At 34.6% G+C, this 14,820-nt stretch overlaps 3 protein-coding genes across 3 annotated transcripts in view; 2 read left to right on the top strand and 1 right to left on the bottom strand.

Annotated features, from left to right (window-relative positions):
* The window catches only part of LOC106640587 (protein turtle), a 285,202-nt gene that overhangs the window by 177,515 nt on the left and 92,867 nt on the right, over positions 1-14,820 (bottom strand). The gene's annotated exons all lie outside the window — the stretch shown is intronic.
* On the top strand, positions 6,687-9,661 carry LOC149376049 (adenosine receptor A3-like). Its single transcript, XM_089589439.1, has 5 exons — positions 6,687-6,773; positions 7,040-7,270; positions 8,224-8,460; positions 8,535-8,703; positions 8,843-9,661. The coding sequence occupies exons 1-5, from the start codon at positions 6,754-6,756 to the stop codon at positions 9,224-9,226; spliced, it is 1,041 nt and encodes a 346-aa protein (XP_089445565.1). The 5' UTR covers positions 6,687-6,753; the 3' UTR covers positions 9,227-9,661.
* On the top strand, positions 9,773-13,239 carry LOC111644091 (histamine H2 receptor-like). The gene is made up of 4 exons (XM_089589447.1): positions 9,773-10,520; positions 11,805-12,041; positions 12,116-12,284; positions 12,428-13,239. The coding sequence occupies exons 1-4, from the start codon at positions 10,297-10,299 to the stop codon at positions 12,806-12,808; spliced, it is 1,011 nt and encodes a 336-aa protein (XP_089445573.1). The 5' UTR covers positions 9,773-10,296; the 3' UTR covers positions 12,809-13,239.

Raw genomic sequence — 14,820 nt, 5'->3', positions numbered from 1 at the left:
TGCAGGTATACAGGTACAGGTCACATCCACGTATCTGCACACACTCACCGGTCGTGCATTAGCACGCGCCAGTGAGCTTTTGGAGCCCCACGGGGCAGGGGGGGGCAGCGAGAGTCGGGGTGGGGGAAGACAGAGTGGCTGTCCTGCGGGGGATCGGCTTGATGGTGTAACGAGCCTGTAATAATTATGATATTCCGGCGGCTGGGGAGGCTGCCATCGCCACCCCAGAGAAGAGCTGTATAGCGGATGAGCAGGACTCTACATATATGTATGTATGTGTATACACTACGCGTGTATTTATATGTTACGTGTGCATCACGTATACGAATAGAGTAGCAGAGGAACACGGGGTGTGCATATAGGGGGCTGGGGCGCGGCCGTGTTTGCTCTATCGACCGCCGAGGATTCACGAGGCTTACCGAGCGAGACCGACCTGCCGTGATGCTACTGTGTGTATATATAGGTGTTCGACTCCGACGGCGAGGAGGTTTTTGCGCTTTTTCCATCCCTCCACCCACTTCTTCATTTCTCTCGCTGACTCTGTGCCGTATTTATATACAGGTTCACATTGACTTATTTCCCCCATTCTGGAAAGTCGAGGGATTTTTCTTTTTCTTTTTTTTTTTTTTTTTTTGCGGTTATTCTTCTTGCATTTTTTTTTTTTTTTTCCTTCCTTTGCAACACCACTTTTATTCCGGCGCACTCGAGAAAATGGAAAAGACAGGGAAATCAGAGAGGGAGTAGCAAAGTGGCACTTTTCGTACGATTCTTCGCTCATTGCAGGTGGAAAGAGCGCGAGCTTTTATTTATTTTTTTTTTTTTTATTGCATGTGGTTTCTTTTTGTAGGTACTCAATGTTTGTCATGCTTTTTTTTCATCACAGCCAATCAGAGTCGACAATAAAGGAAAATACATATTTTTAAAACTTTTCTGGCTTCATACGCCTATTTTTTTTTTTTTTTTTTTTTTATCTTTTCCAACTGGTGTTTTTTTTTAGGATTTTAAATTCGTACCACAAAAGTTGCTGAAAGAAAAAATACAATTTTCCGACACTTCCTGCGCATAGTTAAACTCGTGTCTGCTCAAGCAACGAGTCAAATTTCAACACCCAACACTTTGGTGCAAAAAACTATTAAGTACTTCGCCCACGGACCTCTGCATACTGATGTTCGTACAAGTAATAAATCTTGAAACACTGAGGGCCAAAAAATAGCTTCGGTACAAGTGTTATTGGTGCCAACTTTGGTCGAGCGACAACATTCACGCTCGTATATATAGCCTCGTGTAATCGTTGCAATTAAATGCACCCACGGACCGACCATAGCTGACATGAACATCGGCACTCGGATTAACTGGACGTAACTGTATAAAATTATGGCTAAAGTCAGTAACAGCTGAGATGAGTAAAATGCTCGGGTAGGTTATTTGATGAAAATTTCAATATGCACTGCGCGGCTCTTCTTTAGTTGGGAGGAAAATAAGTTTCATCCAAAGTCTGGAGAGCTCGTAAAAAGGGGGAAACGCGAAAAAAAGTATTCGATGGCAGGGATTTACTGGTCTCGTAAAAAAGGAACTTTTGCAGTGCCGGCAGGAAGTTCCTTAAGACTTGAAAAAAGCTTTTCCTCAAAACGCTCTCGAAATTCAAAGTCAAAACGGTCGACGGAAATGGGGGGGGAATGGGTCGTTAAAAAATAAGCTCGTCGTAAGCTTTTGGATTTTTGCGTTCATTTTGAACTGCGCACCCCACGGGCTTTATTGTATCTTCGATCACAAAACAGATCCGTGTCTCGAAAAAAAAAAAAAAAAAAAAAAAAAAAATCGTCCATGCACCTGCTTCCGATCCATTTTTCATTGTTTGACACAGTAATGTCTTCGTTGCGCAAAAACAAAAAGGTAAAAAGATCGTAAAACACTCCGTTGTGCCCCGAGAGCGCTATTATTACTTCCTTACTCCTCCAGCCAGCCATAGATCCTCTTGTTTTGCCTCCTTTTTCACTCATCCATTCGCCCCTCGTTCTTTTTTTTCTCTCTTTTTTACCCTGTACCCACAACAGCTCCTGCTACGCGTACTGTGCATCATATTTTTCCCCCATCCCTTGAAGCATCTACCTTGCACTTTTGGCCTTGCTTTTTTCCCGTTTCTCTCTTTCTTCCTCTTTTATCCTCTTTACTCGTTTATCGAGAAATATGGCTGTGAAAGAGAAAAAAAAAAAATAATAATAATAACGAAACAGGATACAAGATAGCCTCGCTTTGTTCTACAACTTTATTTGTACTCTGTTTATCTGCATTGGTGGAGATTCGACCTCTACGAGTCGGTTTAAAAAAAACGAACGTGCAACGGAAGCGAGATTTTTTTTTTCAAAAGCCATCATACGAGGAGCGAAAAATACATTTTTAGCACATTGGAGAGGCGCTGGAAATACGAAGAGAGGTAGAGCACGCATGGACTTATGGCTGGTGATGTGATTTTTTACACCTGAACTGAGGTACCGAGTATACGTTAATCACGCTTACAATTGGGGGAAACTATTTAAACTAAGACTTTAGTTATGTGATGGACAATACCCGAAGATGAGGAAGAAAAGTGATTCATCATGGATTAAAACAGTTTTACCCTCAGGCTGAAATAATTTCGGGACTGATCGATCAGAGAAGAGAACAAAGATACCGTATTGAAATGCTGTAGATTTCCTCGCACGTTTTCATGTTCATTTTGTTTCATTTCATCTTAAGCATGCAAAAGAGTATTTTTACTACTATTTCCATGTATAAGTGATGTGTTCATCTCTTATTATGTCATGTCGAGATCTGGAATCTGTTTTTTTGCCCTTTTATTCGTATTTTCTTGGAGAAATCCGGCCAGGGGCCGATGGTGGTTGCGAGCGAGCCAACTGTTTCGGGCAAGAAATATTGATATTCGCATTGAATAAGGTGTTATGTCCATGAGTTATTGGCTGCTGCGGAGGACGTGCTTTATGTGTAATATATGTAGTCCGGGGTGCGGTGCGCCGGAAGAAATCGATGGATTGCACATTAATTTTCGTATTTTTCTACTTGCTGTTCTGCCATCGATTATTAGTTTGAAAAAAGTCCCGATTCTCATCGCAAGCCAGACGAAGTGAGTTGTACATGATGAATAATGAAACTTTTGCCTGGCGTGAACTTCGACAGAAGTGAAACTTGAAATAATTCTTGTCTTACATTGATTATGTTTCGATTTAATCATAGATATACAAACTTTTCAAAATAAAGTAAAAATTTTTGGAAAAAAAAGTTTGCTTGAGAGTAAGAAATTTTCAACTTAAAAAGATACACTAGCTCTTTTTTCATAATTTCAATTGCTTCGAGCGCAATGAACTCAAGTCTTAGTTTTACTTTATCGACTTGCTTGATCACTAAACAATGCAAACAAATGAATAAGCCAAAACAAGCTGATTAAAAAGTCGATTAAAATATTGTACACCAAGGAACAATAGAACATCCGTTGAAATAAAAATTTTAGATTACAGTTTTTTAGCCCACAACGGAGGATGGGTATGGGGGGGGGGGTGGCAAAGTGCCGCTCGATATTTAGCCGCGTAATTGGCTTGTTTGTCAACTCGCGTCTCCAACGCCTAAGAGGTTCCGTTAATTATTCCAAGACTTCCCCTCCTCGCGAACCTCCTCATTTCCTGTCGTCTCTTCACCCCCTGATACCCTCCCATCATGACTTCAAACTTTGGAGCGCAAAGAGGTCGGACGTCACGAAACACTCACCCTCCCTCCCATCCCGAAGGACAAATTGGAATGATCGTTGCTCCGAAGCGGCTGGTGTATACACCATCAGTCCCGCGCTCTCCCTCTCTTTTTCTCTACGTGCTCTTAACTTTGAGAATTTCCCCTAGCATCCTTTTCCTCTTGGCTCGAGTTAACTATCAAGCTCTTTTTTTCCCACGCCAATTAATTTGTCAGTCACTTCCACTTTAATTAAATTTATCGAGTCAGTTCTTTCCATCTTTCCTTTTTCTTTTCATCTGAGGTTGCTTTCCTCTTTCTGATGCCGGTACTCTGCTGCTGCTGCTTCTAAGCTCCGAATGGGAAAATAAGCTTTTCTTCCAAGAGACTGTTTTGATGAATCGATTCGAGGGACAATTCTTCAAGAAGATTCTCATTGGTGTACATGTTTATAAAAAAAAAAAAAAAAAAAAGTTACTGATCCTGCGAGATTTTTATTTGACAACAAGAAACAACTTCGTCATTTCAATCAGTTTTTGTGAACAATTCGCCAGGTATGTAGGTACTGCTTAATTATTGTTTGTATTGGTAATATTAAAATCTAGCTTTTCTTCAAAAGTTTCATGTGCTTTCTCAGTATATTAATGCTAAATCTCCTTCCAAATCCTAATAACTGTAGCTATGCTGAGTTTTCAGTCAAACATGTTTATTTCAGTTCCAAAGTGGTAATATATAATTTTTTTTAATCCAGTTAATGATGTAAAAATGCATAGTTTACAATAATTGTAATACCTACGTGGCATACAATATACATATAAAATCAATAAACAATTATTAAATGTAAATAAAGTGACTAATCGTTTATGGGGATACAGACGCCTAACTTCTTAACGGAAAAAATATAAAAAAAGCATTTCTATCTGACTGTTAAACTAACTCCTTTATTTATTTTATTCCTGGTAAACTTACACTTATTGTTTATAAATATTTAGCTAGTCCTTTTTTTATCATTAGAGACCAAACTTCGTTATTTAATATTTACTTAACAAATATATTTACTTAAACAGTAACGGTTCCTGGAATCAAGCCATTTTAGTTGCTAAATTGTATTTGGCTGTTTGTAAATTCAATGGCTAAAGAAATTTTTTTTTTTAACTTAAAGAATATTCTAAACCTAAAATGATATTTATCATGAAATAAAATCAATACGAGATCTCTCGTTTGTAATATTAATTTTCGTAAACGCTCAACAAAAACACTTCCAGGAGAAGTCGATGTCTGACCAAACTCTGGCTTAACTACTTGAATCAATGCATCGTATCACATTACTTAATCCTGCCTCCAAAAATCGATATTGATTGCATTTTTCAACTCAAAAAAGCTTGACTGAAGGAAGATTTATTGAAAAGAAAGAAAAAAATATCGTTAAAATTACCACGCACTTCGTTCTATTAATTGAAAAATACATGGACAAGAAAAGTAATCATGTTGAAAAACAAAAAACACCTTAGGTAGAGATTGATAACGAAACTGCGAAAAAAAAAATTTTTAAATAGTTCTCATCTCCTCTCAAACATGTCAAGTATTTACCAGTTACGTAGAATAAATACAGAAGTGAGATCCACACGTCCTTTTATGTATCCTTGTACCTTTTAACTAACGACATACACACATTATTTTATATGCGATCTACTTCGTAATGGTGTTAAGTGCGTCAAAGCGAAACTGCAGAGCTTCAAAAAGTATGTGCGATCAAAAGTACGGAAAATCTTTACAGATCGATGGCTTATTGCCCCAGAGAAACTCATATGAACGCCGATACGATTGCAAAAGGAATAATGATATAACGTGTAAGTGTACTCCCGCGCTAACGAGTAGTTAGCATTCCTTGCGTATAACGTATACCTCACACTTTTCTTTTTCAACTTGTGTAAGAGATTACTTATTTATTTAATTACTTATTTTAATTATAAAAACGTGTGTGTGTGTACATTTATATATATTAAGAAGTAAATGATTAATGAAATTTGCGCCCATAAAATTAGACGAATATTCGTAACTCTTATTTTATTGAAATTTCAGGCGGATTTTCCACTCTTTTTTTTGCCTGTTTGATTATATACTGAAATTGTTTCGGATTAAAATTTCATGCCACGTTCAGAATCGTTAATTACTCTTTTTTTCACTCGAGTCTCATTTCATACAGTAGGTACTAATGATTACTTTAATGAACCATTTCTCATTGGCTGGAATTATAAATTCCGTAAGCTCTCGTTAACTACAAAATAAATAAAATTATTTGTAACTGCCTACTTACGCGTTTCTATAGTCCACTGAGTCATCGCACTTTCATGTTTTTAATGCTTTTTTTTTATTTACAACCATTGAACATTAAGTTCAAAATTTTTATATTTATAATAATTTAAACTGTATTAAATATAATAGGCAGAGATTTTGAGTGGATGAAACTTATTCTTTTTTTAACTTTTGTATTCAAATTCAAAGTAAGTGGTTACGATGTTTTAATATTTGATGAAAAAATTGGATTGTACTCTTATCTTTCACTAGCTAACGACTTATGGGAACTCTAGCCAATTAGAGTTCTCCAAAAAAAAAAATACATATGAAGTAGCAGCACATTATAGATATACTTTCTCCGGTAAACTCTCATTGGCTGAAGTCTTTTCTCCCTAGTGCCCTCTATGAGCTGAGCTTTCTCACTAACCATGCCCATAGCTTTTCAATCGTTGCAACTTGATCATTTCCAAGGATCTACTTTTCTTTTTTTTCAATATCATTTTAAAAATAAAAAAATCATTCAGAAAACTTTAAACCTGATAAATTAATCCATAATACAAATGTGTCGAGACCTTATCATCCAACATAGACAAACAATGCATAACAGAAAACTCCATCAAGTCAATGAATCATCCCTATTATCGCACTTCAGTGCTCGTGAACATAGCATAGCACGTAACTGCAATTACTTTCACAAGCTTTCGGGGCTCACGTCTAAGTATATAGTATTCCATAGCCATGTACAACAATACGTTTGTGTACGTACTTAAGGTTCAAACAAATTATATTCTTCAAAATAAGACACAAGTATATTACAATTTTTTCATAAATAAAATCCATAAATATGTGAAAAATATTTCAATGTTTACAATAATTATAAAACGCTCGCACGGGTAAAAGACGTGGCATGTTTTTCAAAATTTATATGCCTATCAAATTAGTGATGAGTATATTTTTTCCACGTAATATAAAAATCTGCATTGTTTTTTGATAGTTACCTTTGTTATCTTTATTTGTCAAACAGTGAGGGTATATACTGGGTGCTGGCCTACGTGGTGTTGTTTGTGATAATAGTAATCGGCAACCTAGGGACTGTCCTAGCCGTGATACTGAGCCGTCAGTTGTTGAAAATCAACTCCAACTACCTGATACTGAGCCTCGCTATTTCGGACCTGTTTGTTGGCCACGCGACCCTCTACGATTTAATTTTATACATCCACGAAGACCTCAATAACCATACCACATGTATATTTAGGTGAGTAACGTTAAGATAATGCACTATTTTTCGAAGAAAATAAAATATTCAAACTGAACATATCTGATCAAAATTAGAGGACTTTTCAGCTGCAGGTTATTGTTATGGATTAATCTTAGGTTTCGTTATATCGAAACGATACAATTTTCAGTCTTGGACTTTCACTCTGTGTTCAGAAAATATAATAGTTTATGGAATTACATCTACATGAAGGTTACAAACAATTAATGTTTAATCAAAGTTAGTCTCGACATTTTTTTTTTTTGTAATTAAGCTTAAAAAAAATAATGTACAATAGGTGCTGAATCAGTTATTTAATTTAAATACAACTATACAACTTTATTTTATTATTTCTCTCAGAAAATTTTACATGAAAACTAGTGAACTTATCTACTACTACGGTCACATAGTGAAAGCTATATTTTTATACATACGTGTATGTATATTTTAGTGTAGTTACCTCTAAAATGAAAGGTATTTATACACTTAGAAAGCTATATTTAATTACTATGTAGGATAATTAGCTGTAGGTTTTTGTTAAAACAAAAAATTAAAAGATAAAAATTGAGTCGGACATAGACTATGACTTTAACGCTTGACTTTAGAACCGTATACTTTGAAATAGAGTTTCCAGGCAAAAAACAGTTTCAATATTCAGAGTGTCACATCAGTTTCATATGGTAAGAACTAGAATATGAATGAGAACTGTGGACATTGAGGCTTTAGAAGTTTAATCGATGTATTTTGATGTATTTTTGGAATCAAAAAGTATTAGTCTAAGGTATTCATCTGGCTTTTTTATATTTTGATATAAACAAAAATTTCTCAAAATTAAATTTCCAATCGTAGCCCAAGCATGAAAAGTTCTCTTGATAATGTATAAGATTGTTTAAAGATACAAACCTTTTGATTATCTAAGGATTTGATTCCTTTTTTTTTCTTTATCCAAACAGGTACGTTTTTTTGTGTGTCGCTTGTACAGCAAGTCTTTACAACGTAACAGCAATAGCCATCGATCGATTCATTGCCATCGTTTATCCGTTCAAGTACCTAACATATGTGACTCGTAAGGTAGTACTCGTGATGATAGCCATCAACTGGAGTGCAGCTATCCTCATATCTGTGGTGCCCATTTTTTGGAATCATTACGATGCGGAAAGTGGATGTTCACTCAGTACCGTCATTCCCAGGTATCAAAAAAATGTATACATGTACACCGTAGTCCACATTTAGTGAAGTTAAATAAAACCACTTGATTTTGCAGTTACTTCGTGCAGATCATTTTGATACCGAATTTCGTGATAGTCTGGGTCAGTATGTTCTTTCTTTACTGGAAAATCTGGAGGAAAGCGAGGGCGCACACGCAAAGGTCGAAAATAAGGTCAAAGGAGACCGGCCAGAGAAATAGTTCCAGCTACAATAAGAGCAACCAGGTACTTTCCCATGACTATATTACACGCTGCGTATGCTTCGTTATACCCAACCTTAAATTTGAAGATATTTTTCAACACTTTAACTGATGTTAATAACTTTTTTCTTCTACTTATTTTTTTTATTTTTTTTTTTTTCTAGGTCGTCCTCACAATTCTTGGCTGTTTCACACTCTGCTGGCTGCCTACCATAATTTTGATGATTATAACAATATCAAATCTACAGTACCAGCCCAGCGTCATGGTAAATTCAGTGACAGATTGGATAGCAATGTGCAATTGCGGCATCAATCCGCTTATCTACGCCTGGAAAAACTCGAGCTTCCGTCAAGCCTATCATCATTCGTTTAGGTCCAAGCCACGGAATCGTATAGATTGTTCGAAGACTTTTAGAAATGATAATGATGGACCATCATTCAGATCTTCCAGGGACAATAATAATCACAAACTGTGTACCGACGTAGTGTTACAGACAATCTCGGTCAAACTTCATAACGACATAGCCATTCAAGATTCGGTTTTTTAAGTAGCTCATAGTTTTTTTTTTTTCGGGAAAAGTGACGTTCTTAATTCATCTGTTTCGAGAAAAATAGTTTAATCTCTGTTATTACAAAATCAAGTTGAAAATATGAACTAAACATGAGGATTACTTTTATCTTACTTTAACTAGGAGGGTACTTTAACTTACTTTCGAGCAGTTTTTTTTGGAAATGCCAAACGTCTTAATCGTGTTACAAATTTTCAGTGTATTTTCATGGAGAATCGTTGTTTTAGAAGTATAAGATGTAGTTTAAAATATGACTGCTTATAGACACAATTTCTGGAAAAATGTATATTGCGTAATTTTAATTGAGAATTAGAGGCAGACTAAAAATTTAGAGCTTCTTACCTACAGTAAAATGTTGCTGATACATTTTTATTTTTTCTTTTCATAAATTTTTTTTTTTTTTTTTTTTAAAACAATTTTTCACTTTTTAGTATTACATGCAAATTCACCTTTTAAAGTACATTTTGTCTTTCTCATAAATCTGCTATCCTTTTTTTTAACAGTCGTTTTAAAAATAAAAAGAAGATAAAAAAAGATAATTAAGAAAGTTGTAAAGCTAGTAAGCTAATGTATCATACAAATGTGTCGAGACCTTATCATCCAACATTGACAAACAATGCATAACAGAAAACTCCATCAAGTCAATGAATCATCCCTATTATCGCACTTTAGTGCTCGTAAACATAGCATAGCATGTAACTGCAGTTACTTTCACAAGCTTTCGGGGCTCACGTCTAAGTATACAATATTTCGCATCCATGCACAACTTAAAATTTAGATAACAAGGTTTGAACAGAGGGCACTCATATAAATTAGACATAAATAATATGATTTTTCACAAGTAAAACCTGCAAATGTATTAAAAATTTTGCGTAGCTCATAGACGCATGTTTTTCACAATTTAATGCTTGAATTAAAATTAAGTGTATTACTCGTTATTACACATCGTCAAAGGTAGAAAATGTGTCATCTCCACGTGACATAAATAATCTGCAGCGTTTTTCGGTAGTTACTTTTACTACCATAGTTTTTCAAGTAGGAGCTGCATCATGTATTTGGTACTAGGCTACGTGGTGTTGTTTGTGATAATAGTAATCGGCAACCTAGGGACTGTCCTAGCCGTGATACTGAGCCGTCAGTTGTTGAGAATCAACTCCAACTACCTGATACTGAGCCTCGCTATTTCGGACCTATTTATTGGCCACGCGACCCTCTACGATTTAATTTTACATATTCACGAAGACCTCAATACCAAGATTGCATGCATATTTAGGTGAGTAACATAAAAATAACGTATTAAAACTTTCGATTAAAGAAGCGTGAAATCGAAAAGGGAAATCTTTGGACTGAAAAAATCTTATCAAACATCTTTTTCACTTTCAGATCAAGTCATTGATGTTAATTAAAGTTAGGATTTCTTGTGTCAAAACGTCAAAATTCTCAGTCCTAAATTATGACACTTTATTTTCAAGTTACAGCAGATTACTGTAATACAAAATCTGCATACATGAAACTATTCTCTCGTGCTCACAATTTAGCCATAGTACAATGATAAAAATTAGAAAATTCCTTTGTCATTTAAAGTTTCTGTTAAAAAGTACTCCAATAGAAATTAAAAATAATTTTAAGCAAAAAGTATAATTTCAACTTTACGGTTTGATTTTGAGATCATTCTTATAGTTTAATATCACATCCAAATAAGTTTTATATTAATCATTCGTCCTTAAATGCAAAGTAAAAAAATTACATGCTATAAAACGAGTATCCCAGAAACGATTTTCGTCATAACATACTGTGTTAGGACGATACTGGAAAAGAAAATGCCAAACATAAATAAGTATATTTCAATAAGATCTATCAGTTTTTTATGACACTTTTTGTCCACAAATGTAATATAGAAAATTTAGATGTTATAAAACAACTTTCTGACTATTTTAAAAGGTTTTTTACTGTTTGGGATTTATTGAGACAGCTGCATAGTGAAAAACTTACTGAACAAAAATTGTATTTTAACGTTGTATACAACAATTTTTTTTTTTATGGGAACATGTATAAGGTATGAAAAAGGAATTATCGCAAAAGAAATGTTTTTTTCCTCTTAGAATGCTGAAGTGAAAATACTGAAAAAAATTTTCTCTCATAAAAATACTAAAACTGTCCAAATAAAAACCATCAGCTTTAAAATTAAATCCAAAAATACCTACACAATTTGAGCCTAATCGGGTAATAATTACTTGAGTAAATCAAAAAACTTGATGACGCACACACATATTAGATGAATATTCATACACGTTGTGATCAACCTTCATACTAGTTTCAAAATTTGTTTTACATCGAAGACAGAAGATTTATGCTTATAACCACTTGTCCCAATGTTTTGCTCTGACAAAAATAAAAGCCAATGCCACACATTAAGTTTAATAGATATCTGGCTTTTTGTCCGTTATGATATTAAAAAATTATTCTCCAAAATGAAATTTCCAATCGTCTAAAATTCTAAAGTCCTATTAATCAACTTTTAAGGATTAGATTTCATTTTTTTTCTTTATTCAAACAGGTACGTTTTTTTGTGTGTCGCTTGTACAGCAAGTCTTTACAACGTAACAGCAATAGCCATCGATCGATTCATTGCCATCGTTTATCCGTTCAAGTACCTAACATATGTGACTCGTAAGGTAGTACTCGTAATGATAGCCATCAACTGGAGTGCAGCTATCCTCATATCTGTGGTGCCCATTTTTTGGAATCATTACGATGCGGAAAGTGGATGTTCACTCAGTACCGTCATTCCAAGGTATCAAAAAAATACATACATGTACACCGTAGTCCACATTTGGTGGAGTTAAATAAAACCACTTGATTTTGCAGTTACTTCGTGCAGATAATTTTGATACCGAATTTCGTGATAGTCTGGATCAGTATGTTCTTTCTTTACTGGAAAATCTGGAGGAAAGCGAGGGCGCACACGCAAAGGTCGAAAATAAGGTCAAAGGAGACCGGCCAGAGAAATAGTTCCAGCTACAATAAGAGCAACCAGGTACTTTGCCATGACTATATTACACGCTGCGTATGCTTTGTTGTACCCAACCTTAAATTTGAAGATATTTTTCAACACTTTAACTGATGTTAATAACTTTTTTTCTTCTACTTATTTTTTTTTTTTTTTTTATTTTTTTTTAGGTCGTCCTCACAATTCTTGGCTGTTTCACACTCTGTTGGTTGCCCACCGTTATTTTGATGCTTATAACAACATCAAATCTACAGTACCAGCCCAGCGTCATGGTAAATTCAGTGACAGATTGGATAGCAATGTGCAATTGCGGCATCAATCCGCTTATCTACGCCTGGAAAAACTCGAGCTTCCGTCAAGCCTATCGTCATTCCTTTGAGTTTAAACCATCAATTCATGACGATTGTGCCAGAACTTCAAAATATGATAATAGACTATCGAAAGAGTCATCTGATGGCGTGAATCATCACAAACTTTGTACAGGCGTTGTGTCAAAGACAGTCTCGTTCAAGCATTCCAACGAGATCCGAGTACAAGGCATGGTTTTTTGAGGGTCTCCAAGATGTTTTTGTCTGTGGCTAAGTCATGCTCTAATATTACCCATTCAACAAAAAATACAATATTTTTATAGTTGTAACGTTAAGCAAAAAATTGTTCTATCTTGACCCACTTTTTTAAAATTTGTTTTTACGAGAGCTTTCAATCATATATTTACAGTAAAGTGTGAGACATTACCTCTTAGAGACACAATTTCTGAAACGGTGTATGTTGTATTTAGTGCTGCTCTGATGAGTTGTACTTTTTTGCGGTGCCATGTTATAAATTGAGAAATTTTCCGTCAAACAATGTACAGAAGTGAGAGTTGAAATGTTGACAACAAATGAGGCTGAAAATCGAGTTATCAACGTATGTTTGTTAAATCGATTCTAGAGCCGAGAAGTTTGAATTCTTTTATTGCTTTATCAAAAATAAAAAGCATAAACCACAAATTAAAAGTCACATCTGTCCTTGGTTCTTTATATCCCAAGTAATATTTTCAGTAGTAGTTGACATTAATTAAAATAAAAACAATTAAATTATTAAAAAATACATTTTAAATAAATAAAAGAAGAATTACATAAATAAATAACAAATAAATAGAATACGATGTCCAAACAACCTGACGTTACAAAAATTGTAAAACTGAAATGCAAGTTATACAAATTTTTCAAATCAGAACATACGAGAAGAAGGGACACTTATAAGACTTTAAAAAATAATTAAAATTAAAAAATTTTTTTTAAATAGTAAATTATGATGTTTGAATTATACCAAAAAAAATTAAATTCTTAATAAAAATTACCTTTTTAAAAATGAGATGTTAGTTTAAGTGTTGTAAACTTTTTTCTTAAAAAAAGTAATGAGATCAACACAACAATCCTTTGCCAGGCTTAAGTTTTCTCAAATTATTTCTGCAGCTTCTGATTAATATTATTTTGTTACAACGTGTAAGATTGTGGTGTGGATCTCACTAATTTTTAAAAGAAAATTAGAAAAAAAAATAATATACGACACTCATACTGACATTTCATTTTTAAAACTTTTTGAAAGGTAATTTTCATTTTCGATATTTAAATGCAATTGTGTCCTAATTAAATAATTATTAGTATATGAAGTCGAAAAAAAATTTATTTGTTCAAACTTCTACCGTAAACATTAAAAAATGGGCAGTTATGACCAAGTGGAAATAAACTTCCGATGAAAATGAAATCCCTACACTTCCTACTTACATGTCAACTAAAAAATTAAAAATTTTACGTTGCTTTTTTGCAACAAACAAGTACATTGCTGGCATCAATTGTTACTGATACAAAAATTCGGAATTCCAACGAAAACATAAGTAATTCTGTGGCACACTAGCTCGAATGAAATTCAATGGCACCATAAAATTAATCAAGGAAATTTCGGTGGTAGTGGGGCAAGGGACGACGGAAAAAAAACTATAAGCTACAGGCGCAAAACATATAAATGCCGTATTAATGTGCGCAAGTTGGACGAGTTTTGCTTTATAATACCAGAGAGAAGATATGGAGAAACTGTTGTTAAACTTTCGGAACACGGTGCGGGTGACGTTGCACTGCACCGGCTCGCCCGCTGAAATGCAGAAGGGGGTGTTAAACTATACTTTGCAACTCCCAGCGAAATGACTCTCCTGCTGTACTCGTGTACGCGTTGCGCACCATCGTTCCCATGCAGAGTAAGTACACACCCTTGAGTTTTACCGTCTCAATCGTGTATTCCGCGTTTGAGGACGTCTAGTCGCCCTTTTCATTATCTCGTCTCTTAATCCACTTTACGTGGATAAGTTCTGAGTGGTGCTGCTACGCTATTGATGCTACAAGCGTCATAACGATGTTGGCGCCTCGGAGCACGAGAGTACAAAATTCAATTACAGACGTGCTATTATACATCTGTTTTGTTTTATCCAAAAAAGTTTTATTGGTTAAAACAATTGAGGAAAAAAAAAAAAAAAAAAAAAAAAAAAAAAAAAAAAAAAAAAATACGACTCGTGAAGTAGTCTTAA

The sequence above is a fragment of the Copidosoma floridanum genome, unplaced genomic scaffold (genome assembly GCF_036245765.1).
Source record: "Copidosoma floridanum isolate Cflo_tuat_1 unplaced genomic scaffold, Cflo_Japanese_pri ptg000001l, whole genome shotgun sequence".
NCBI classification, from domain to species: Eukaryota; Metazoa; Arthropoda; class Insecta; order Hymenoptera; family Encyrtidae; genus Copidosoma; species Copidosoma floridanum.
The sequence above is the reverse complement of the archived record's forward strand: the minus strand, read 5'-3'. Positions and strand labels throughout refer to the sequence as shown.

What these genes read in the sequence shown, in the direction of transcription:
- LOC149376049 (XM_089589439.1), top strand. Translation starts at nt 6,754, where the DNA reads ATGTACAACAATACGTTTGT. An exon ending in ATGTACAACAATACGTTTGT is followed by an intron (nt 6,774 to 7,039) that starts GTACGTACTTAA and finishes TTTGTCAAACAG; the next exon opens with TGAGGGTATATACTGGGTGC. An exon ending in CTCAGTACCGTCATTCCCAG is followed by an intron (nt 8,461 to 8,534) that starts GTATCAAAAAAA and finishes TTGATTTTGCAG; the next exon opens with TTACTTCGTGCAGATCATTT.
- LOC111644091 (XM_089589447.1), top strand. Translation starts at nt 10,297, where the DNA reads ATGTATTTGGTACTAGGCTACGTGGTGTTGTTTGTGATAATAGTAATC. An exon ending in AAGATTGCATGCATATTTAG is followed by an intron (nt 10,521 to 11,804) that starts GTGAGTAACATA and finishes TTATTCAAACAG; the next exon opens with GTACGTTTTTTTGTGTGTCG. An exon ending in CTCAGTACCGTCATTCCAAG is followed by an intron (nt 12,042 to 12,115) that starts GTATCAAAAAAA and finishes TTGATTTTGCAG; the next exon opens with TTACTTCGTGCAGATAATTT.